Source organism: Rhinopithecus roxellana, chromosome 6 (genome assembly GCF_007565055.1).
Source record: "Rhinopithecus roxellana isolate Shanxi Qingling chromosome 6, ASM756505v1, whole genome shotgun sequence".
NCBI lineage: Eukaryota > Metazoa > Chordata > Mammalia > Primates > Cercopithecidae > Rhinopithecus > Rhinopithecus roxellana.
This window is the reverse complement of record NC_044554.1, coordinates 86,229,881-86,256,243: the sequence shown is the minus strand read 5'-3', so window position 1 is coordinate 86,256,243 and position 26,363 is coordinate 86,229,881. Positions and strand designations below refer to the sequence as shown.

General features: G+C 44.1%; 1 protein-coding gene and 1 pseudogene across 7 annotated transcripts in view; one reads left to right on the top strand and one right to left on the bottom strand.

The window, feature by feature from the left end:
* GRB10 (growth factor receptor bound protein 10) overlaps nt 1-26,363 on the top strand; it is a 202,107-nt gene that overhangs the window by 47,254 nt on the left and 128,490 nt on the right. For 2 of the 6 annotated variants that reach the window (XM_030932470.1, XM_030932471.1), the window contains exon 3: nt 12,796-12,892. The exons of 2 other annotated variants lie outside the window; for them this stretch is intronic. In XM_030932470.1, the coding sequence (XP_030788330.1) occupies nt 12,842-12,892 (51 nt within the window). In that variant the 5' untranslated portion in view covers nt 12,796-12,841. Of the gene's footprint in view, nt 1-12,795; nt 12,893-26,363 lie in introns of those variants that run through there. 2 more of the 6 variants (XM_030932474.1, XM_010357519.2) reach the window with 2 other exon arrangements.
* Nucleotides 16,967-17,847, bottom strand: LOC115898267 (annotated as a pseudogene). Its single transcript, XR_004057968.1, has one exon. The product of XR_004057968.1 is annotated as a 60S ribosomal protein L7a pseudogene (transcript).

Here is a 26,363-nt window from a genome sequence, read left to right as displayed (position 1 = left end):
CATCACTGCATAGAATTAACTGTAGTACATGCTGCACTTAATTTCATAGTCATGAAATAAATACTGTGCTACTGTGATAATTCCACTGTTGCTGTGAGCTCAAATGTTGCAAGTATACACTTAAAATGCCATGTGATGCTAATCATCTCCATGTGAGAAGCTCCCCCCCAGTAAATTACTCATTGCTTTAAAAAGTGACCTCTCGTCGGCCTTGTGTATTTTTCATGTTTAATGCAATACCGTAAACTTTGAATAAAACAGGGGACCCATACTAGTGAAGCTGGAAGTGCTCCCAAAGAGCTTACTTTATTCTAAGAATACAGTATATAATACATATATGACATACAAAATGTGTGTTAGTGACTTCATGTTATTGATAAAGCTTCTGGTCAGCAGTAGGTCATTAATAGGTAAGTTTTTGGGGAGTAAAATCGTATACATGAACTTTTAACTGCATGGGGTGTTGGTGCTCCAACTCTTACCTTGTTCAGTGCTCAGCTGTGTAATGTTTATTCTTCTCTCCCCATCCTTCCCCACAGCAATTTTCTCGGGGTGTATAAAGATAGGATGCTTTGATCTCTGTAGCACCTGATACTGCTCCCTCCCTGCTGTCCTTTTCTTTGACTCCAGCCTGCTGGCCTATGATGGTTCCATGTGGTTTCTTTTCTTTTCCATGAGGTCCTGTGGTCGTGGTGTTGCAGCGCCTGCATCCTAATCTGTACGATTGAGGCAGTACTCTGACCTGCTCCACAGTGTGTCTAGACTTCTTTGCGCACGTGAGTTCCTCTTCTCTGCGTACGCCTACCACAGAGCAGGGGTATCCACTCTCAGTGAATGCGGCTTGAGAAGGCTGCATGTGGGGGTGGCCTTCATCACCCCTCCTCTTTTCAGGGCTAAAAGACTGGTGTTTTCCTCTGGTGAGGCTTTTAGGGTGGAGGGATTCAAGGACCTTCTGCCTGTGGATAGCCTAGGCTCTTTTCTGTGGTTACCCTTGCTCAGGTTTTCTCTTGACTTTCTGGGTCTCAAATCAGTTGGATCACTGCATTAACAGTCCTGCCCTGGGCCTTCGTGTCTGTGTGTGGACCACAGCACGGCAAAAGGGAAGACCTTCTCTCAGATACCAGTGCTAGTGGTGAGGGTGCCTAGAAGTGAAAATTCGTTTCTGGTGTCGGCCTCTCCTGGTTCTCCTGAGTAGGATCTCGCTGTTGGGGTTCTGTGCTGTCCTTCAGGACTCGGACTCTGGATTTGCAGAGAGCAGATCTCAATATTAACTATGCAGCTGTGCAGCAGGAGTGACTGCTGGCCAAGTTACCTGGATTCTTTCTCATCGGTTGAGTGGGGATGGTGCTGGTGTCTCTGCACAGGTTTGTTGAGGGGACCTGATGCTTCCCACAAATGACAGTAGGGATGTGGCCACCGTAAAGTGGCACTGTGCTTAGCAGAGCTGCATGCTCTGACCCACACTTACTTTTCAAAGCCATTGAAACAGATTGAAGATCATGTATTGTTTTAAAAAATCTACTCTTTTCTGTCAGGAGGTTGACCAGACTACTGAAGTGGAAGGAACTGTAGATGCTTGAATAGAATATGCCACACAAGTCTTTTTCAAACTGCTGAGAATAAAAAATCAAAGGTCATCCTCATACCTATGTTCACATATAGACCCTTATACCTAATAATGTGCAGTTGGAAGCAATGAGGTCACACTTTGCTTCAGATAATTAAAATAGCTCTTGAATCTGTGCCTTCTCCCCCTTCTGCCATCAATGCATTGTGGAAGAAAAGCAGAAATTGGTGTTCTAAAAGGCATTCTTCGTATTTGCATAGACCAAAAACCCAAGAGTGTTTTTTTTTTTTTTTTTTTTTTTTTTTTTTTTTTTTTTTTTTTTTTTTAAAGACAGGAAGGAGAACAGGCACAGCTTTTAGTTAGGGATCTAGTACTTAGGATTCAGTTAGGGCATTTTGAGGAACCAAGTATAGTTTTTACTTCAAGCAGCGTAGTAGCAGCAGGTTCCCCCTTCCCAGCCCCCAGGAAGTGGGATATGATTCTTCAAAGCGTTACTCAATTTTTTCCCCAATATTTTCCCCCTGCAAACATCATAGAAATGAACAGTAATTTAAAGAAAAGAGATGAGTCGTGGTGCTCATCTTTGGAAACACCTGAGGAGCTTATAACAGTATTGCCCCCCACCCCTCCCCATCCTGAGATTCATTTTCCTTGGTCTGGGATGCAGCCTGGGCATGCGGAGTCTTCCCCTCTCCCCCTAGTGATGTAATGTGCAGTCCAGTAGTTGGGACTAGGTCAGCAGTAGAATCACCCAAGGGCTTGCGGAAACACATGTTATGGGACCCCACCCCCTCCACTGAGTTTCTGGTTTAGTAGGTCAGGGTCTGGGGTCCAGAATTTGTATGTTAACAAGCCCCCGGGTGATGCCCATGCTGTATGTCCAGGGACCATCATTTGGGAATCATTTGAAAACCCTAGGACTGGTGATGGGACTGGTGGGACATTGAGTCCCATCACCAGCCCTTGGGCCTTCATCTCAGCACTTCATTTTCCCGTTGTGATCAGTGGGAATGGATGCTCTGTGTGTGTGTGTGTGTGTGTGTGTGTGTGTTTACACATAGACAAATACATAAAAAGCCCTGAGCCAAATGCCTGCTATTAACTGGTGCTTCAGAATCTTTCTTTCCTTCCCTTGACAAATTATGGTCATTGATTTGTTCTTCCATCCAAGTCCATTCACTTTCTTTATATTGGTAGCTGGTGGAGTTTGGGTTTTACTCAATTTCATCTTCACTGTTTATATTTTAAGTGTTTTTACTTTAGTTGGTTCTGATTTGGGTATGTACTTTGTTTTTGTAAACATTAACATTTCAGTAATGTTCAAAATTTGTGTCTTTACTGGTGCGCATAAAATTACTGTATGATTAAAAATCATTGTATTTCATTGTTCAAAATTTTGTATGTTTTTCTTGACTATACATTTAAGAGATTTGTCGTTTATTATATTTCTTGGATTTTAATAAATTTTGTCATGCTTTGCTTTCCGATTTGTTTTTGACTGTATTTCCCTTTTTCTGGTTCAAGATGGATGGGTTGGTGTTCATTTATTTTGTCTTTATAAAAGATGGAAGTGTCTCATGGTATGAGTTTTTCTTCTTTTATTTCTCTTGCTTCACTTTATTTGTCTTGACACATGGGGGTGTGCATTGTCCTAATTGTCTAGGACTGTATTGTATCTTTATTTCCTCCTTGAACCATTTATTTAGGCCAGAGCTTGTTTTTAATTTTCAAGTGCCTTAGTTTTTTGTTTTTTTTAACACATGTTACTAATTTCTGGTTTTCTTGTATTTGGCTGTAGCATGGATCCCCTTGGCACACTGGCCTACGGTCCCTGTCTTAGTGCTGGACATTTGGAGTCCTGTCTGTAGCTGCATGCAGGCTGGGAGGAGGCAGCGTGTAACAGGTTTTTCACTGGGGCCGTGTGTTCTGTAACTCCAGAGAGCTTTGCATTTTTGTAAAATGTACTACTTTTTTTTGTGGTTTAGTATTTTTTAAAAATAATAATTTTGCAAATGTTTATAAATATTTGCAAATGCCTGTTTTTCATAAATATCAATTAATGCCTTCTCGTTACCCATTATTCCAATTTTATTTCTATGTCCTATATAGTAAACCTGTGTGTTTATTATATAGGACATCTGCAACAACTAGTTTTCCTCGTTTTCTCCTTGAGAGTCTCATAGTTTTTGTTTTTCATGTAAGCTTTTTATCGAAGTGTAAACTTTTTATTAAACTTGCTTCTAATTTTAGATCTATGTATTTTGATATTTTGCTGTTTGAAGGATAAAGGCCTACTACTGTTTTTATTCATTATCAATTATGCTTTTATCAGTGCTTTTTAATATTTGGATTACTATTTCTTTGCCTCAAGTGACACTGGGCTATCATTGCTACAATTGCTTTTATTTTGTTTGCATTGCGTTTGGTTTTTATATCTGCCCATTCTGTCTTTTTCTTTTCTAGCTCCCTTTTTAAAGCTTTTCTATTTGCCTTGGGTATTTTTTTTTTTTCATCAGAATAATTTTGACTATTATTTTGAAAAGGAGAATTGGATGACTGACATTTACTGCTATGTCTTCTCTCTTCTGTTGCAAATTGTTTGGTTTTTTTTTTTTTTTTTTTTTTGAGGCGGAGTCTCGCTCTGTCGCCCAGGCTGGAGTGCAGTGGCCAGATCTCAGCTCACTGCAAGCTCCGCCTCCCGGGTTTACACCATTCTCCTGCCTCAGCGTCCCGAGTAGCTGGGACTACAGGCGCCCGCCACCTCACCCGGCTAGTTTTGTATTTTTAGTAGAGACGAGGTTTCACCGTGTTAGCCAGGATGGTCTCGATCTCCTGACCTCGTGATCCACCCGTCTTGGCCTCCCAAAGTGCTGGGATTACAGGCTTGAGCCACCGCGCCCGGCTTGTTTGGGTTTTGAATGAAGGTGTCCTCATCTATTTTCTCTTTGATGTTTAAAGAATTATTAGTTTCTTTTTATGTTTTTATTATGGCTTAGAATGTAAATATTGTTTTCCATTCTACATGTGATTATTTTAATATACCATGAACATTATTCAATTATATTTTTCTTAATAAAGAGTAGGATCCTCTGGCTTTTATGGAAGGTATAGCTTTTACAAAAACAACTCTACGATGATTTAAGATTCAAAACGTCTTTCTAAAATTTTAAATTTTAAATTGAATTTTATTATTTAACCTGACCATCATTAATTATACAACTTACCCTTATTACTAATGTCAGCAAATCTTTCTTGGGCCCCTCTTACTATGTGCTGTTCTGGGTATAGCAGGGAACAAGACTGAGTTCTTGAACAAGATGGGGTCTGTGACTGTCTCAAAAGTGAAGCTGGCAGGAAGTGGTTGTTGCCATGGAGAAGATACACCAGGGCGATGAGCTTGAATGGTGTGTCACTTGAATGGGTCAGGTGTGGCAGACATGTGACTGTCATCTGAGTGTCTTGCAAATGGGGGCCAGCATTCTGGGGGAGAGAGGGGAAAGTTTGAAACACAGGTTCAATGTAGATTTCCTAAGGAATGCAGTAGAATGTTCTAGTAGTGTTAAATGCGCATTCTGGATTTGTGGCTAAATAACAAAAGAAAGGATTCGTGTGGCGCAGTCACATGACTTTCCCTCCAGCCTCATGCAGTTCCCGGGCTGGCTAGGTTCCTTTCAGCAGATGAGCTGTGTTTTCTAAGAGAGGGAGTCACAGGAAGAGGTGGCATAAGAGCTGTGGTGTTTGCTGGGAACGTTTCTGGCTCTCCTGAGCCAGGGAGGAGAGGAGTGAGGACTGAGGGGTGAAGAGAGAATAGAAAGGGCAAGGGCCAGTGCGCCAGCCTCTCTGTGCCCTGGGCAGCACTTGGGTGTGAAGGGGCAGGCGTCGGAGGGGACGTGAGGGAGCAGGCCCTCCAACTGAAGTTGGTGACCCCGATGTTGACCACAAGCCCAAACACAGCCCTGCCCTATTTTCAAACTGTGGGTTTCAACCTGTTATCAGGTCTGGAAATCAAGTTAGTAGGTCATGAAAAGCGTTTTTAATAAATACAATAGAACAGAAAAGGAAATATGAAAGTGGATTGTATGGGTTCTTAGCATGCACTTAGCACGTTGCCATGTGTGATAAGCCACGTGCCATGCGGGATAGACAGGGTGAGCATGGATTGGTCACGAATGTGTCATTTGGTCACCTGCTTACTGGCATTGCGTTAGAAGATGTCCATTTGACTGTCTTTTCAGATGGGAGGGTAAACGCTCTACGGTTTAAATCAATGTAAACATAATTTGCAATTAACTGTGAGGTGAGCGCTTAAGAGTATCATCTACAGTCTGCCAGACTCTAGGATTCAGTTAGGAACACCCAGTGTACTTTTCAGAGAAAGTGTTATTGGGTGCAACATTTTTCAAGTTTATGACAATTGTATTGTTTTAATTTAACTAGTACAAGTTGCCCAAATGTGGAAAAACAAAAAACAACCCATATAATCAGAAAAACAAAGACCTTCAACTTCAGCTGCTGGATCCAGAAGTGTAAATATTGGCATTGTTAAGAAAAATGTTGACTTTAGAATGAGTAAACTTTTGACTCTGCCTGAACGATTTTTCTGAACTATAGTCTCCTAAAGAAGTTTAAGCTTTGTCATGAAGATTATTTAAATTTTCATTAATTAAAATAAACAGATTTTAATACATTATTTATAATAGTAATCTTGCAAAGGAGGGTTTAACCTTCAACATTAAAAGGACAATGTGAAACTAACACAGCAAGCCAAACTTATTAGTAGGCCCTTTTAATCAAGGGAAGCAAAAAGACAACAGATATTGACACAATTTCTTAATCATCTGACAACGGCTAATGAGAAAGTCATTAGTTATTATAGACATAAAGCTGCTATCTACTGGCTTATAAAACTATTCCTCGTTATCTATGAATATGAATCACATATTTTGATAAATCAGCTGATGATTTAGAATCTGAACTCTTTACAGTACCACAGTAGATTATGCAGTTGTATAACTGTAGGATGTTCAGAAGTGAGCTTTTTATCTGGGCATGGTGGGGAACTCCTCTAGTCCCATAAGTCCCAGCTGCCTGGGAGGCTAAGGATTGCTTGAGCCCATGAATTTGCGGCTGCAGTGAGCTTTGATCACACCACTGTTCTCCAGCCTGAGTGACAGAGGGAGACCGTGTCCCTTAACATTCCAGGTATGTATGTACCATATTTTGTTTGTCTATTGATGAATTATCCATTAATTCAGTAGACACTTGGGTTGCTTCCACTTTTTGGGTATTGTGAATAATGCTGCTATGAACATGGGTGTAGAAGTACCTGAGCCTCTGCTTTTGATTAGTTCGTATTATATGCTTAGAAGTGGAGTTGCTATTATATGCTTAGAAGTGGATCATATGTTAATTCTATGTTTAATATTTTTGAGGAATCACCATATTATTTTCAACCACAGCAACACTGTTTTGCATTCCTACCAGCAGTGCTCAAGGGTTCCAGTGTCTCCACATCCTCACCAATACTTGTGGTTATTATTTTTTATATCAGTCATCCTAATGGGTGTCAGGTGGTATCTTGTTGCAGTTCTGATTTGCATTTCCGCAATGACTGGTGATGTTGAGGACCTTTTCATGTGCGTTATAGCCATTTGTATATCTTCTTTGGAGAAATGTCTATTCAAGCCCTTTATGCCGGTTTAAATTAGGTTGCTTGTGGTTGTTGTTGAGTTGTAGGCATTCTTTATTGTAGTTGTCTGTTTTCTTTCTTTTTTTTTTTTGAGATCGAGTTTTGCTCTTGTCGCCCAGGCTGGAGTGCAGTGGCATGATCTCGGCTCACTGCAACCTCCGCCTCTGGGTTCAAGCGATTCTCCTGCTTCAGCCTCCTAAGCAGCTGGGATTACAGGTGCCCGCCTCCATGCCTGGCTAATTTTTATATATTTAGTAGAGATGGGGTTTCACCATGTTGGCCAGGGTGGTCTTGAACTCCAGACCTCAGGTGATCTACCTGCCTCGGCCTCCCAAAGTGTTGGGATTACAGCTGTGAGCCACCACACCCGGCCTAGTCTCTTCTTATATTGCTATAAAGAACTACCTGAGACTAGGTAACTTATAAAGAAGAGAGGTTTAATTGACTCACAGTTCCACAGGCTGTACAGGAAGCATGGCTGGGGAGGCCTCAGGGAACTTAGACTCATGGTGGAAGGGGAAGGAGGCTCATCTTACGTGGCTGGAGCAGGAGAAAGAGTGAAGAGGGAGGTACTATACACTTTTTTAAACAGTCAGATCCCATGAGAACTTTATCATGAGATAGCACTAGGGGGATGGCGTTACACCATTAAAAACCACCCCCGTGATCCAGTCACCTCCCATCAGGCCCCATCTCCAACGCTGGGGATTACAGTTCAACATGAGATTTGGGTGGGGACAGAGCCAAACCATATCATTTATATATTCTGGGTTTTAATCCCTTATCAGATAAATGCTTTGTAAGTATTTTTTCCCATTCTATCTGTCATCTTTACAATCTTTTGATAGCGTCCGTTGATGCACAAACATTTTGAATTTTAGTGAAGCCCAGTTATTTTTTCTTTTGCCTGCACCTTTGGTATCATATCTGAGAAATCATTGTCATATTTACTGTCTTCAAGATTTTTCCCTGTCTTCTAAGAGTTTTATAGTTTTAGCTCTTACATTTGGGTCTTTCATACATTTTGAGTTACTTTTTGCTTATGGTGTAAGTTTAGAGTCCAGCTTCATTTTGTTGCATGCTGATGTCCAGTTTTCCTAGGATCATTTAAAAAAATTTTGTTATTTTATTTTATTTGAAATAGTCTCACTGTTGCCCTGACTGGAGTGTAGTGGCGTTATCACAGCTCACTGCCTCCTCAATCCCTGGGCTTAATTGATCCTCCTGCCTCAGCCTCCCAATTAGTTGGGACTACAGTGCACATGACCATACCTGGCTAATTTTTTTAGAGGCAGTGTTTCACCATGTTGTTCAGGCTGTTCTCAAACTCCTGAGCTCAAGCAATCCACCTGTCTCTGCCTCCCAAAGTGTGGGGATTACAGGCGTGAGCCACCACACTCAGCCTCTAGAACCATTCATTTGTTGAAAAGACTGTCTTTTCCTCAGCAAACGGTCTTGGCATCCTTATTGAAAATCAGTTGATCATATATGTGAAAATTAGTTTCTGGGCTCTCCGTTTTATTCCTTTGGTGTATGTTAGTTCTTACGTTATTACCAGACTGTTTTGATCACTGTAGCCTGGTAGTAAGTTTTTTTGTTATTGTTGTTTGTTTTGTTTTGTTTTGTTTTGTGAGATGAAGTCTGGCTCTGTTGCCCAGGTTGGAGTACAGTGGCGCAATCTCTGGCTCACTGCAACCTCCACCTCCCGGGTTCAAGCAATTCTCCTGCCTCAGGCTCCCAGGTAGCTGGGATTACAGGCGCATACCACCACACCTGGCTTATTTTTGTAGTTTTACTAGAGATGAGGTTTCACCATGTTGGCCAAGCTGATTTCGAACTCTTGACCTCAAGTGATCCGCACGCTTCAGTCTCCCAAGTGCTAGGTTTACAGGCATGAGCCACCATGCCCAGCCGTTAGTAAGTTTTGAAATCAGGAAGTGTAAGTTCTCCATGTTGTTCGTTTTCAAGATTGTTTTGGCTGTTCAGGTCCCTTGAGAAGCCATATGAATTTTAGGATGACTTTTTCTTTTGTTTTTTGTTCTTTCTCTTCCAGTTTTTTTCCCCCCTGTAGTTTACTCAAAAGGCAAACAAATCTTTCATTGTCACAATATTATATAAAAATCTTTTTCAAAAGAGAAAACCAAATTTCATATTTGTATTAGTGCATCTTTAATGCTAAAGCTACTTTTTAATAAAATTTTATAAATCTATCTGGTTTTAATTAGTTTTTATTAGTTTTAATTAGTTTGACCATAAGGTAGGATTTTCGTAAACTTTTTAGAGCTCTTTACAATTTTTCATTGAATAGCAGATCAGTTTTTTTAAGGAAACCCTGTTATTCAGACACATGGGCCCACATTCTGGCCCTGCATCTATGTGCTTTCATTTTAATGTTCAACCTACAGAAAAACCTAAATCATCCCCTTTAAGTCTTAGCCAACTTGCTCGCAGAACTTTACAGGATCAGCCCTTCACAAAACCTCAGCTCTGTTTCTGCAAAAAAATGCCAGTAGGGTATTGATAGGGATTGCATTGAATCTGTAGATTGCTTTAGGTAGTATTTCATCTTAACAATATTAGTTCCTCCACCACAGCATGTCTTACCGTTTATTTATGTCTTTATTCTTTAGCAATGTTTTAGTTTTCAGTGTACAAGTAGTTCACCTCTTTGATTACATGTATTTCTAAGTATTTTGTTATTTTTGATGCTATTGTAAATGGAATTGTTTTCTTAAGTATCTATTGGATTGTTCTTAATTTATAAACACAAATGGTTTTTCGTGTTCATTTTGTATCCTGTACCTTTTTGTTGAACTTATTTACTAGCTCTGATAGTTTTTTATTATGGAATATTTATGGTTTTTACATATAAGATGTCATATATCATCTCTGAACCTTGATGATTTTAGTTCCTCCTTTTCAGTTTGGATGGCTTTTATTTATTTTTCTTGTCTCAGTGCTCTGGTTAGGACTTCTAATACTATGTTGAATAGAAGTGGTGAAAGTTGGCGTCCTTGTCTCATTCCTGATCTCAGGGGAGACGTTTTTCATCTTTCACCATTAAGCATAATGTTAGCTGTGGATTGGTTACGTTTTATTAGAGACCAGAGATAGCCCAGCCCTCTTACTGTGTCTAACTATAGTTTACTTGTCCCGAAGAAACTGTTCCACTGGGCTTATGGGACACACATTTTCCTGGCTGAGAAGCAATCTCCTTTGGCAAATACTTACAACGATGATATTTAGGTAATAAAACTGGCATATTAAATGATATTTTTGACAGTCTTAATACACATTAAGTTTGAAACTTCAGGGAGAAAATAAGAACATATTTCAATATGTTGAACACATCCAGGAATTCCAGAAGGTGTATTTAGGCAGGGCCAGTGGGTCTGCATGGGTGAGCTGGGAGACTGGGAGATGACCACAGCAGGGAGGCGTGCGGCGCGTGGGCAGCCTGGTGGGATGCGGCAGAACTGTCACTCAGTGGGCAAGGTGGCCAAGAGGACAATCCTTCCTCTCCCAGGCCCTCAGAGATGTGGGTGAAGGGGAGAGAATCGGGTCCCTGCAGTTAGGGGAGAAGGCAGAAGGAGTATTTAGAGATGGGGCTAGGACATGGGAGGCGGTGGAGTGAGGTACAGAGTGAGGAGATGCACAAGACTGTGTTTGCTGGTGTGGGAGGCAGAGGCCGCCTGGCTGCCTGCGTGAGACACCCAGGCGTGGTCCTGCGATCTGGCAGCAAATGATTTGGGGCACTGGTCCACATCGAGGGCTGGGGTGATGGCCTGTACAGTGAACCCACACCTATATGTGTATGAAAATAAATATGTAAATATTTAAATATACAAATATATAAATATTTATATTCATATGTATTCAATATATAAAATGATTTACTTTAAGGAACTTGCAAGTCTGAAATCTGCAGAGCAGGAGGACTGGAAATTCACACAGGAGTTTGCTGCAGTCTTTAAGCTAAATTCTTGTTTCGGAAATCTCAGTGTTTGCTCCCAAGGCCTTCTGTGGATTGGGTAATGCCTCTGTTAAGGGTCATTTCCTTTAAGCCAAGTGATTGTAGACATTAACCACTCCTACAGAATACCTTCATGGCAACAGCCAGACTGGTGTTTGACTAAGTGACTGGAAATTAGAGCCTGGGCAATTGACATGTAACACCAGCTACCCCGAGGACAGGCTGACTGCTAGCTGGGAAAGGCTGAGGCCTTGGGGCTGCTGGTTGTGGCAGAGGCGAAGGGTGGATCCTGGCCACAGTTCTCACTCAGTAGGTTGGGGACGTCTGAGCCAGGTTGTGGACGTGCTGCCTTCATCATACCAGTACTTCCACTGCTCTCGACCGATTCCTTTCAGCCCCAGCAAAGTGTTCTGGGACCATTCTTTGGTGATTTGGGGGATTCTAGAGAAACTCTTGTAGAGAACATGGTTGGTAGTAAATTTTACAGATCTGGGATACTTCTGTTCCTTTTCGCTGTGATGAGAATTTCGTAGTGATTTTGTATTTTGGGTTTGTGTTAGTTTAGTAAGACTGTCGTAACAAAGTGCCACAGACTGGGGAGGTGGCAAGGGGACTTAAACAACAGAAATCCTTTTCCCTCAGTCCTAGATACTGGAAGTCCATGATCAAGGTATCGGCCGATTTGGTTTCTCCTGAGGCCTGTCTCCTTGGCTTGCAGATGTTCATTTTCTCAAGGTGTCCTGACATGGTCTTCTCTCTGTACAAGTCTGTGTTCTAATATTCTCTTCTTATAAAAACACTGCTTATATTGGATTAGGGCCCACCCTGATCATCTCATTTTAACTTAATGACCTGTTTAAAGACCCTGTTTCCAAATGCAGTCACATTCTGAGGTACTAGGGGTTAGGGCTGCAGCTTAGGAACTTTGGGAGTATACAGTTCATCCCATAACAGGGTCTTGTCTTGATTTTTGTTGTTGTTCTTCTGATTGGTAGAATTAATATCCCTCATTTTATTCGGTACTAGGTGCCGTGGCCTGCAGGGGAGAGTGTGTAATGAGTTTGTTGGGTTGAATGTCCACTGAGAATTCCGACTTGTTCTATGGCTGGTGGAGCTAGTGTTCACTCAAATGTTCCGTGGTCCTGGCCCCGAACACACACACAACCCCTCCGGCCTTCTTTGGAATTTGTCTGAATCCCTATTTGTGAAAGCATGATGCAGTTTGCAGGATGTTAATAGATGCTATAGGGAAGAAGGGTGAGGCAGTGCAGGGGAGTGCTGGGATTGTGTGAGTTAAATTTAGAGGATCTGATGTCACCCTCACCACTCTGGGCACCCTTCTACCCCACAGACTTTTGACCTCACAGGTGACCTCTCAAGGCCCCATAGTTGGGGACCATCTCTGCATGTCAGCAAAAAGCTGGTGCCCCGAGCAAGTGTCCTTACTGAACCTACAAGCTAAGGCCAAGAGCTGCCCATTCAGACATGTCACACTTGAACCAGCCATAAGTAGTGGATTTTTTTTTTTTTTCTGGCTTGGCTTCTCACAGTCTGTCTTTATTCCAGGTGCTGCTGCGCAGTAAATGTAATTTGAAGAAGGCAGAAGGAACCCATGGCTTTAGCCGGCTGCCCAGATTCCTTTTTGCACCATCCGTACTACCAGGTATGGGCGAGCACGTATATCTGATCCTGGCCCGGTGGTGCTGGTCGAGGGCCAGGGCACACATGTTGCCAGCAGCCATGGATCGTTTCTGTTACTCTCAGGCCACCAGGACACGCAGGAGCAGGGGCTGGTGACAAGTCCCATGGTGCAGAGACCCACTGCCCTTTCTGCCTCGGTCTTCTGTGTCTTGCCTTGCCTTGTAAGATAGCGTGGTCATATTCCTGTTTGACTGTGCATCCTTTTCTAAAAGAGTTTGGTTGTGGTACAGAGTTGCCCACTGAGATCCAGGCTTCCATGTTTGGAATGAAGCAGGCACTGTGTTTTTCACCTCCTGGGTTGGGCCAGACACTCCTGATGACAGGTTCTGCAGTGATGCTGGATGTCAGGACACTCACCTGGAGTCATGTGCTCATGGCATGAGGGAGTGGGAAGGAGAAAGGGCTTGGTGTCTTAACAGGTGTTCTAGAGGGAGTCCTCTCCACAGATTGGCTCTTTCCTTTCCTGAGAGCCCCAGGTGGAATTTTGTGGGAGAACAAGTTCATTTCTGTTCCTTCACTTTCTCTGGCTCTTCTTCATGGGCTGCTAGAACAGTTTCATCTGCAAGTTCCCTTCATCTTCTGAAACTAATTTTATTTGAACTTGCACTTGGCGGTGTAGACGGATTCATTTTCAGGGGATGGTCTTTGGTTCTTTAGATTTAATTCGCAAGTCCTGATTCATCCTTACTCGTGCTTTTGTCATTGGAAGTACTTACACCGTCTCTCCCAGGGCTGTGACTTTTCGGCTGGAGCAGTCCTAGGTTTGGAAGTCCTTTCATATGCTCTGGCTTTGGTCAGGTTTTTGCACTTCTTTGAACTTGTTATTTTCTCTCTTAGTCTGTGAAGTCCCTTTTTAGCTACTGTGATGAGAAATTGCCTACAGCATTATGGCTGCAAAAAGATGCCTTTGAACATTTTTTTTTTTTTTTTTTTTTGGTATCTAAGTGAAGCAAACCTTCGAAGAAAGGCTGAAGATTAGGAATACCATTCATTCTAATCGTCGAATGTGACACAAAGCCAACATTGGTTACAAGCCAGAAAAGAGGATTAAAACTTGGGCGAACTGTGAAGTTTGGTGGTGACCCCTGAGTCTGTGTAGTTTGTGAGCTCTGGAAAAGGCATCTGCCTCTGCCTCTGCGTAATTGTTTTCTTGTTCTTTAAGAGGCTGTAGTTGTCTTCCCCCATTGATTATAGCTCTGTGCTGCACCCACGGGTCACGAGTCCAGTTCTCGTGTGGCCAGTTAGCATCAGCTAGTTGTCCGGGCCCGACTGCACCCCTCACCCCTGCCTGCTGCTTCCTACTCAGTCCCAAGAGAGTGCAATCAGTGAGCTCAAAGAACAACATCCCGAAGGGAAAGGCTCTCTGAGGTCACTTTAGTAGTGCTGCCCTCGGCTGGGTATAGAATAGGCTTTTAGGGCCAGATAATGGCACAGAGATTCTGTCAGCTTTCCCTCCCTTCCTGGCATTTCCAGTTTCCTGCTGGTACCTACAGAAGTGGCAGACGTGCAAGCTGAGTCAGTTCCTCCCTTGATGGCCTTGTTAGGTGTTTGTAGTCACTGATGCCCCAGGCTGCTTTCCTGGAGCCAGGAAGCCAGGAAGGAAGGGTGGGCATCCCCTGCCATGTGCTGTCATGCTTTGGGGAAATACTGCCTCTCAGGGCCATTTGAAAGCACTGTCTTACTCTTTAAAAAATCTAAGAGCAAGGTTTGTCAGCATATGTCCCTTGTTCCTGGAAAATAAGATGACAGTTCCAGAATTTCTCAGAATACGGGATGATTTACAGTGGGTTCCAGTCTTGAGCAATCTGCGATTGTATAATAATAATTAGATAAATCTCCAGAGTTTTATAGAGAAAAATGTATTCTTAAAACCTTCAACATACAAATAATTTCCTAATTCTAGCTGTTCACTTGCAGCAGTGGCTTGGATTAGATAGGTGGTTCAGTCCGTGAGTCACTGATGTGATTTTTGAAATATGCATATAAGCACCAAAATTATTGTATGCATTTAATCATCCTGCTGTTGGAGGCCAGCAGTTGGCGAGGGGTTCTGGCAAGGTTGGGGATGACCCACTTCACTTTTAAGACTTAAGTTTTTCCTTTAGAATGTGACACATCATAATTCTCTGACCTTGGAGAAATCCTGCAACTTTCCTTACCGCAGTTTCCATACAGAAGTTTTGGTAGAAAAGGGTTAATGGTATCCGGGTTGTGGTGGGGATTAGAGGAAATATGTCTAAATTACCCAGCGCCTGGTCATCCTTTAGAAGCTGAGTCAAGGGCTGTGATCTTTAATTCTTTGGATCTTGATAGAGCACCAGCCAGGTGCCAGGCACGTGTTTTGGGCTAGGGAGCCAGCTTTGAGCTCGGCAGACAGATCTTTGGGGCTCCTGGATCCCAGTGGAGGAGACAGACATGGAACAACTGGCAAGTGAGATAGTTGTGAATAATGATGCTAATTCTGAAGCAAATAAAATGGGACAATGGGAGAGAGAGGGCCGGCTGCTTTGGTCTTCGTGGGGGCTCTGTTAATAGGGTCCTGTAGCTCATTGTCTGCAACTTTAAAATCAAAAAGTCTGAAGCAAGAAGTTTCTTACTATGTTGTGGCAGAGTCCAGTGTGATCTGCCCAGAGCTTTGCTGACCATGAGGTCTGCCTCAGAAGGGGGATGGGGTTTATGGGGCTCCCTCTAGGCCCTGCACATCTCTGTTCATTGATGTGGATACTGTGTTATTGTTCTCCCTTCCCAAAAACTCTGAATTCTTAACCATGTCTAGCCTCCAGGCTTTTGAAGAAGGGATTATGCACCTATGACAAAAGTTATGGTAAATAAAAGCAACATTTATTATCTTTCAGAAAAATGCAAAATAGGAAATAAAATGCGCTTGGCTACAAACATCTGTACACAAAGTTGAACTGAGCATTAGAATTGAAACACTTGCGTGTGAATTTTATAGAGGTGATTAAATTTACTGTTGAATTTCCAAAAGCACTATTTTTATTTTCGTAGTTTCCTGATTTCTGAATTAGAAACAATCATGCTTAGAAATGAGCTGTCTTAGAAACTCTCCTTGCCATCCTGCCCTTCAGAGCCTCGGCTTTTGGTGGAGATACGAGCAACAGCATTAGTGCACATACACGTTGTCCAGCCCCAGGACGCTGCAAGGTGTGTGTTGTGGTTCCATTTCAGTGCTGTGTCCCTGAACCTTCAGGTGGGGAACCTGCTCTTTCAGTGCAGGGCTTGAGGAACTGCAACCTGCTTTTGCAAATTAAGTTTTATTGGAGGCTGGTCGTGGTGGCTCACGCCTGTAATCCCAGCACTTTGGGAGGCAGAGCGGGTGGACCAGCTGAGGCCAGGAGTTCGAGACCAGCTTGGTCAACATGGGGAAACCCCGTCTCTATTGAAAATACAAAAATTAGCCAGGCGTGGTGGCACACACCTGTTATCTCGGCTACTCAGGAAGCAGAGGCAGGAGAATCGCTTGAACCCAGGAGGTTGACGTTGCAGTGAGCCAAGATCTTGCCACTGTATTCCAGCCTGGGTGACAGAACAAGAACCGGTCTTAAAAAATAAAATAAAGTTTTATTGGAACTCGGCTGTTGGTTTTTGTATGGTCTATGGCTGCTTCCAAGCCCCATTGGCAGAGTTGGGTAGTGTTTGACCCTTCACAGAAAAAAATTTTTTCTGGGACACTGAATTCTAGAATGAACCTTTTTGAATGGACAGAAGCTCAAGGGGGCCTCCTTGTATCACCTCATCTCCTCCACATTTTCTGGGTTTGAAACAGTCCTCAGATGAGACTTCATCTGCTGATCACATACAGCTTTGGATTTTTCTGTTGGGTGCCCCAGGTTCCTTAATCTTTTGGCAGTGCGTGGAGGAGCTAAAAGATGACATCATCTCTAAGAGTTGATTTGGGCTCAGTTCCTGGAAATGAATGCCGCTCCCAAAGTCTGTTACTGTTGTTATTATTATTATTATTTTTAGCGAAAGAGTGATTCTGTAGTTTTTCATTTTTATTATTTTTTTATTTTTATTTTTTTTGAAGGAAAATTTGTATTTTAATTATTTTTATGTACAGAAAACTCAACAGTGTACATTTAACCCAGCTTAGTGGCAAGTTCTTTAGCCTTTGCCTTTTCGAGCTTGGCGATACGAGCCACAGACTTGGGACCCAGGACATTGCCGCCCCAGTGACGGCGGATCTCATCGTATCTGTTGTTGTGATTGGTCCTGATAGCTTCCACCAGCTTAGCCAAAGCGCCTTTGTCTTCTGAGCTCACCTGTGTGAAGGCGACAGTGGTGCAGGTCTTCCTGTGGACTAGACGACCCAGTCTGGCCTTCCCCTTTATAATGTAGTAAGGGACCCCCATTTTACGACACAGGGCAGGCAAGAAGACAACCAGCTCGATGGGATCCACGTCGTGTGCAATCACCACCAGCTGAGCTTTCTTGTTCTCCACCAAGGTGGTGACGGTGTTAACTCCTGCTCGAAGGACAGGTGGTCTCTTAGTGGGGACATCCCCTTTGCCAGCAGCTTTCTTCTCAGCCCGGGCCAACAGCCTCTGCTTCTTCTCTTGCTTTGTCTCTGGTCTGTACTTGTGGGCCAGCTTAAGCAGCTGAGTAGCTGTTTGGCGGTCCAGGGCCTGGGTGAACTGGTTAGTAGCAGGAGGCACTTTCAGCCGCTTATAGAGGATGGCTCTCTGCCGCTGCAACCTGATATAGCGAGGCCATTTCACAAAGCGGGTGAGGTCTCTTTTGGGCTGTATGTCCTGTCCAATGCCAAAATTCTTAGGTCTTTTCTCAAACAGGGGATTCACCACTTTCTTGGCCTCCTGCTTTTTCACGACAGCAGGGGCCGGAGCCACCTTCTTTCCCTTGGCCTTCTTTCCTTTCGGCATCTTGGGCGGCGGGAGGAGCAGTTTTTCATTTTTAAATACTACACCCCCCATCCTTTGGCTAGGGGACATTTTATTAGACTACACTTTCTTTAAGAAATTTGTTGATAGTACCTGCCACTCTTAACCCTTGAGGTGGGAAGTTACGAAGATCATTTGAAATGTCTCTCTTTAAATTTTATTTGACTGTTCCAGCTGATAGGACATTTACCTAAAATGGTTTTCCAAGTAATTTAAGGTTATGATTCTGAACTTAGGAACAGCAGCTATGTTATGGAGATATTTTGTGAGGTAAAACAGGCAGTATGTTGACTGCTGTTCTCTTGCATGGCTCTAAGCATAGTGTTTAAATTCTCCACATTTCTTACATTTTCAGCATCATTGTGAGAATTGGAGGACACTTACATAAAGCCTTTGGCATTGTGCTTAGCACACAAAAGACCCTGTTAAATGTGAGCCACTGTTTGGATGAGCTGGTATCTGATTTTTTTTTTAAGAGTGTAGAATTATTTTTAAGAATGTAAGGTTTTTTTTTAAGTGATTTGTGTGATACCTATGTAAATTTGAGATTATAATCTTTTAAAGTCTTTAAAATCACGCGAATATTCACTTCAAACAAATAGATGGCATTTGGTTTGGGAAAATACTTCTCATTGATCTGGCAAATTGCTGTTTACTGGCTTTATTTATTTAAATCCTAGGTAGTAAATTACATATTAGTAAATAGTTTATGCTTTCTGTAACTTACAGAATCAGTTGAAAACTCTATTTTTAAATGTTCTAAGTAACTTTCACTAATTTGTTTATTCACTTACCATTTTATGAACAGTTGATTGGCAGACCATGGCTGGGTATTAGGGTACGAGGTGATCAAGATGTCAACCCTGCCTGCAGGGAGCTCCCAGCCCTGGAGGGAGACAGACAGCTGCAACAACCGCCGGTGGGCTGCGGTGGCCTGGGATGCTGTCAGTGGTGTGCTTTGTGCAGACAAGTAGAGGGGAGTGTGATTAATCCCCCACCCCATGTCATTTCCTGCTAGAACTGTTAAAACTTACATATTCAACAGCCTGTAAGCTGACCACTCAGAGGCTGCCAGTGGGGAAAAGATTCAGCACTTCCTGTGTACTTGCCTTGTCTTCAGCCTTCCACCAACTCTATGAATTGGGTACCTTCATGATACCTGTTTTATAGATGACAAAACTGAGGTTTTTACTATATGCTGGTCATCACGCTGAGGACTTTCCTTGGATTTTCTCTCCTGCCAATGCTACGTGGTGGGGACCTTCATGTTCTCCCCTTTACAGATGAGATTATCAAAGCAGAAAAAGGCCATCTCTCCTACTGAGTGACAGAGGTACGTTCGTCCCTGTGAAGTGTGTGTGTGTTTAATGTTGGTGAGACTGAGGAGAACAAGTTTTTGTCCAAATGCCAAAATCTCCTCCTCAGAATTATTGTAATAAAACATTGAATTTGTATCCTGCAATGTTGCACTTATTGAATTTCTTTGATCATGAAATGCCATAAGTCAGTTTTAACAACAGCTTTTCAGCTGAAATAAAGATTATTATGTATTGTCCCTAAATGTGTCACGTGTGCTGATCGTAAGATGTTTGCATTTTTAAAATGTTAAAATGGAGAGTGGGGCGTGTCTTACAATCAATGAAATATGACAGATAAGTAAATAAATGGAAATAAAGATACATAAATATGTATCTATTCTCAACGCTTTTTTTAAATACCTAAATCTTCTCAAATATCATCATCCTCTTAAGTGTGGGCTTAAAGTCTGATTTTCTTTTGAATAATATAAACAACTGTATTTATCACATATTTTCTATGCATTATTTTTGTTTTTCAGTTTTTTTGAGACAGAGTCTCATTCTGTCACCTAGGCTGGAATGCAGTGGTGCGATCTCAGCTCACTGCAACCCCCACCTCCCGGGTTCAAGCGACTGTCCTGCCTCAGCCTCCCGAGTAGCTGGAATTATAGGCACGCACCACCACACCTGGCTAATTTTTGTGTTTTTAGCAGAGACGGGGTTTCGCCATGTTGGCCAGGCTGGTCTTGAACTCCTGGCCTCAAGCAGTCTGCCCACCTCTGCCTCCCAAAGGGCTGAGATTATAGGGGTGAGCCACCTCACCTGGCCTTTATGTATTATTTTTATCCTCTCTCTGATACTGTGGCAAGTACTCTGGATGTGTTATTTTTTCTATTTCTTTTTTCAAGGAAGCCAGGACTTGCAGATACTGGTAAGTTGCCCAAGGTCACACAGCTTGTATGGGATAGATCAGGGATCAGGCCTGCGGGGTCAAGCCTGAAGCTTGTGTCCTTAACCATTCCACTGTCTGGTTTTTCCTTGGCACTGTGTGCTTGGCTGTGCAGATATCTCTTTGATTGATTTGGGGGCGCTAGAGTTACTTAATGATCTTTTTAGTAAGATTTCATAAGCAGTGGGGGAACATAACACATTATTGGTCTATGACTTTGCGCTGCCTTTGAGAAGGACATAATCTAATCATGGATACCTATATCCCACTTCTGTTTGCCTCCTAGTTATCATGGGGGTTAAATCCCCACAGAAATATTTGTGCTCTTTTAATTTTTCATCCCATGTAAGTTCAGTGTTAGTAATCATCTTTCCCTTTGCCATCTGCCCAGAAGCTACTATAAAATCACTTATCAAAGTCTTTGTTTTTGTTTCTACTTAAGAGACCAGATGGTTGCCTCTTCAGTTGTAAAGTGTCAAAGTTTCTATTAGACCTACAAAAACCAAAACTTACCTGCTGTGTGTGCATGTTACTGTATTCCTCCACACTCACACTGCTATAAAGAACTATCTGGGACTGGGTAATTTATAAAGAAAAGAGGTTTAATTGACTCATAGTTCCGCAGGCTGTACAGGAAGCATGGTTGGAAGGCCTCAGGAAACTTACAATCATGGCAGAAGCAAAAGGGAAGCCGGCAAGTCTCATGTGGCTGGAGCAGGAGGAAAAGAGCACAAAAGGGGAGGTGCTACACACTTTCCAACAACCAGGTATCGTGACAACTTACTGTCATGCAACAGCAAGGGGGACTTCTGCCGCAACCCCTACCCGCCAGTCACCTGCCAGGGTGATCCAGTCACCTGCCACGAGGCTCCTCCTCCAACCTTGGGGATGGACATGAGATTTTGGGCAGGGATACCAATCCAAACCATATCAGTCGCCATTACAGCAGGCAGGGCAGGCAGCAGGCAGGTAGGCAGGAGGCAGGTAACCAGCAGAGGAGGCAGCAGGCAGGGCTACCTTGTGGGAGTGTTTTTCCAGGAGAGATGGCAGTTATCAAGTGCACACAGACTTGGAAAGGCATCATGGTGTACCTGGTTGGAGCATGAATCCTTGATTCAACTGTTTTTTTGCACAGAGTCACATTACTTGATTACCAAAGGGAAGGGAACTCATGACCCTCAGCGACAGGCTGTTTATCTATGGTCAGAAGATGGGCCTCCTGTAACATTGATTGTGCTCCCGTCTGGCCTTGTCAGTAACGCAGAGCAAATCACTTCTGCCTCTCTGCATTTGAAGTTATGTGTCATTACTCACCCAGCCCCCAACTCCTTCAGGCATCCTTCCTTTGTTGGGGTTTGTGGCACTTTTTCCTGTTTCCTTTCTCCTGTTTTGCCTAGCCTGCTTTAAGGGAAAGGACCAGAACTAATCAACACTTCAGATGAGACTGACCAGCTCAGAGCTGGGCGGCTCACGCTCTCCCTTCAGGATACATCCTCCTATCCCTCGTTGTAGCGCAATGTTGACTTTTTTGAAGGAAGGTCTCTTCGTGCACCCACTGCTGTGTCCCAGGTCGTGTTCATTTCCAGTCCATGATAAGTAGAGACATAGAGAAAATGTGTTTAGAGATTTTATAGCAATTTGAATGTTGAATTTAAGAATAAAAATGCGGGTGTGTATCGTATTTTTGTTTTATTTTACTTTCTAGCAATTCATTGCTATTGTGAATTGTGAAGTATCCGTGCTTGACAGGTTGATAGGGACAGCAAAAACTGCTTCTTCCCCACAGATGGCTCTGGAAGCACTAGTCTTGGCTATCTCAGGATATCACAGTCATGCCTGTGGTTTTTCTGTCCTTGGCAGCTCCAGTTTGCAAAGTTGAAGCTTTGCGTTTATGGCCCTTTGTGGCCTCGGTGTGTCATTTGTGCATAGTGAGATTTCCTCAGGCGCTGCTGGAACTTGTGAGTCCACTGCCTCCAGCCAGTGGCAGATCGTGGGGGACAGCATCTGTGCCTTCCCACTGTGTTGTCCCTTCTTCCCGACAGGCCTGATGTGACTCCGCTGTGCTTTTGCTGACCGTCCTTAACCAGCTCCTTGCCACTGTGCAAGGGCGTGAAGGTTGGAGGGTGCCTGTGGGTACCTCTATAGCTCTCACCTTCCTGTGTCAGTTTGCCTTGAGCAGCTGTTCTAGTCTTGGCTCCATCAAGAGTCTATACCATTGTGGGAGGCCACGTGGCCAGCAGGAGGTGAGCAAGCCCAGGAGGCATGCAGGCTCTGGGTTTGAATCCCAGTACTGCTTCAGGCATGTGAGGCTGACAGTTATACTCCCACTGTTATGAAATGAGAGCCTCCAGTGCCTGCCCAACAAGTGGGGCCTTAGGAATTCCCAGTTGACCAGGGGCACTGGACTGGAACCCTGAACAGGGCCTTTGCTCCTGGGATCCAAGGGGCTAGATCCCTGAAGACCCCTTCTTCTTTTTCCTTTACCCCCAGACTTTGGTTTAGCAGGCTCTGGGGTACTGGTTGAGGGGTTCATCCTGTATTTCCAGACCTCAACTGAAACCCAGCTTAGTTGTAAGATGGAACCAAACAACAGCTTAGTTGTAAGATGGAACCAAACAACATTAGAACATTTCGTTCTTTGGACAGTGAGGAAATGATTGGCAGTTTCTTAGTGGTTGCCCATTCTGGGAATACGAAAGTGCACATGACATAGCCGAGGCTTAAAGGACGTACCCAAGTAATAGAGGAAGGAGAATTGTACCTGTCGTTTAATGACTCTAAATAGGAAACACCTGACCCCTCTGTGGACCGAGAGATGGAATTTGAGTCCTTCACTGCCAAGGACGTCGTTGCTTCATTGCAACATTTCTCTTTTTCTAAAGAAAAAAAAGAGCTATTTGATATTGTGAAAAAATAGCTATAAAGTTATATTTTGCTTTACTTATCCCTTCAGAGCTTCACTAAAAAAAAGGTAAATTTTGTATAAATGTATTTTTATTTGTCAACATTGTGGAGGTGGTAATTCCATGTAAATTAGTCTTTGAGGTCAGGTTCTTGGCATTTGCAGGGTACTTATATGGATTTTTCAGCTTTCTAAGGCATAAATGTGGCCTTTCTAGCTTGTGCAGTATGAGGGGTGAGTGCCGGGGCATCTAGAGAAACAACTTAATCCTCAGAGTTCTGTCTTTACCTAAGATGGGTGAAATGGGATTAAAAATAACCCTACCCAAGGAGGACGTTGAGGGCAGCTTCTGAGAAGAGACTTTATGGAGAACAAGCTGTGTGTTTGGAGGCCAGGTATAAGTAATGTCAGGGAGGGAGAGGGGATGGTACCATGTCATCCCACCCCATCACTCTGTCACCTTGTCACCCTGGTGTTCTCCCGCATAGCCCATCCCCCATCATCCAGTCACCCTGGGCCCTGTCGCCCTGGCTCACATCACTGGTTCTGTCACCTCCTCACCCTGGACTCCCCTTTCTTGAGTCCTTGTTGTGGGGCTTTGAAGCTGTTGCTGCCCATATCCCCTCATCAACTATGTTCTCCTGGCAGATGGGAATGTGCTTTCTGTGGCTTTGAAATCTTCCAACACGTGGAATTTCCCACCTTGCTGTAGGCGCACGGGGCTGCAGATGCTCTTGGAGCTGCTCTGTCCGTGCCGGCCGAAGTATTTGCCCTGACACTTCTTTGGTGCCAGGCGAGGTTGCCCCGGGGCCTTCCAGGGGACCTTTCTATCGCCTTAGGAAGCCGCTCTGGATGTTGGAATGACCCTTGCAGGAAGTGCTTGAACATAAGTTTTTGGCCAGTCCTTGGCCTCCTGAGTGGGCATGAGGGTGGGCAGGGCAAGAGGGGCTGTGGCATGGTGCAGATTAAGGATTCGAGTCTCAGCTGGTGGGGGACAGCCTGTGAAGCTGGGAGCTGCTGGACCCATGGTACACCCTGCCTTGAGGGTGCAGGGGATACAGGAGAGTAGGGCCCAGGAGGTAGCATAGTGACTGGGTCAGCCTCCTCAGCCTGTCTTTGGCCTGACCCTCCCTACCAGCAGCCTGGGCTGTCCTTTGCCACCAGTAATACTGAACTGCTCTGCCCCCTCCTCCCTGCTCCCGTGCTGTCTTCTTCCGTTTCTTTGCCTGGGCCGTTTCCTTGGACTTCAGCCGGACACCTTCCCCTCCTGCAGCAGTCCCTGCCACACCCCCATGGAGCCTTCTCTCCTTTGCATTCCTGCATCCAGTCCTGGGCCTCCCTCTGCCTGACCCCTCCTCATGCTGTCCTCTGTCCTCCTCCATCCTCAGCCACCCCAGATCCTGGTTGAGGACAGAGTGGAGACCTATCACCCTTGTGGTTGGCCCCTCCCCAGTGGGGAATGGGGGCAATGGGGGCCACGGTGAGGTGGGACCTCATCCCCAGCCCACGTCAGAACACCTAGTTCTCAAGCTGCAGAGCCGTACGAGGGGCCGAGATGAGCTAACAGGCAGGGGCTTGGGCCGGCAGAGCAAGAAGGTGGTAGCAGGTGGGGTGGGCTCACTTTGTCATGAGTTGCCTGGGTGGGGGGCACCTAGCTTTGGATGCTGCCCTCAAACTCACTGAGCATTCCCTAAATGTGCATCAATATGAACATGTCAGGTACTTGCTGGGTGCTGGTGATATGAAAGTACCTACCTGTCATTGGATGTGCTGGGGGGTTTCTGTGTCTGCTGAATGATTGGCTGCGGTTATGTCTTCCCCTTGGCCCACACCCTCCTGCATGAAGCAGCCATTGTTCACCCATCTCACCTCTTGGCCCCTCTCACCTCCTCACCGTGTTCTGCCGGTCAGCGACCTGTGCTCCTCACATGCCAGCAGGTGCATGCTGACCTTGCCCTTGGCCCAAGTGCACTTGTCCTCAGACATTTGCGAGACTGGCTTTTCCCTAGTCTCAGGTTGAGTGTTCCTTCCTTGCAGGAGAGGCAGCAGGTCCTCCAGGGAGGCTGGCGTCATCCTGATTTCACACCTGTGCTCTGCTGCAGTTATGAACAGCATCCTGTTGACTGTCACATGTGCCCAGTTACAGCGATACGCTCTCTGTTGCCTGCTCCCAGGCCCACGTGAGGGATTGTGCCCTGTTTCCCAGCATGGGCATTATGCTGTTTGATACTGGGGCAGGGGTTTGGCAGTGGGTTCTGGTGGCTACGTGGAGAACTGCACTCCCTCCCGTGTGTCCCTGTGGGTGTTCTTCTGGGGCAAAGAAACATGAAATGTGAATCGCAGAGTGGATGCCCGAGCCCAGGCTGACTCCTGCCTCAGGAAAGAAGAGGGTGGCTTTGCATTCAGTGGAGCAGCCTGTAGTAATTTCTCTGGAGCGGTCCCCACTTATGCTGAGGGATGCGTTCTAAGACCCCCAGTGAATGCTTGAAATCTGAGATAGTACCGAACCCAAATGCTGTCAGTCAGAACACTTTTGTTTTCATGTCTTTCGCCTATAAATTTAATGCCTTTTCCATTTTTACTAAGCATTTATACTCACTGTGACCGGAACTTTTGCAGTTTGAGATGCGATAGCAAAACTAGCATACATTTCTTTTTCCTTTTTCTCAATTTCATGAATAGAAAATTGGCTTTTACTATAAATCTTAGCAAGTGTAGCATATGATTTTTTTTTTTAGTATTGACAACTTTTACCTTTGCATTTAAAGCACTTTAGGGCTTCTCTTTGGCATAATAAAATGGCCAGCATCGTTTCTCTTCACTTTGGGGCTGTTACTCAGTATAGTAAGGGCTACTTGAATTTAAGCCCTGTGATCCGCAGCAGTTGATGTGATGATCATCGCGATGGCTCCTCTGTGACTCGTGGGCAGGCAGCGCCTGCAGCGTGGATCTTGTGGACGGAGGGAGGAGTCACATCCTGGGAGGAGTCACATCCTGGGCAGAACAAAGTGGGTCGGGGCCAGATCTCATCATGCTCCTCCGCACAGTGTGAAACTGATCAATTATTTATTTCTGGAATTGTCCATTTAGTATTTTTGGACCACAGTTGACTGTGGGTAATTGAAGCTACAGAAAGTAAAACCAGGATAAGCGGGGGACTAGTGTACTCTCCAGGAAAGTTTAAAACAGTTTCATGGTTGGGTACCTTTACTGTGTTAAAATGGTTTGAATATGGCAAATACTGGATGTGGTGTTCATGTGAACGATTTATGAAACTTTTCAATGAAGCAGGGCATTTCTTTCCTTTCTGGCACCTGGATGAAGAGGATATTTATTGCGACAATTTCCTGTGCTGGATTTGGGTG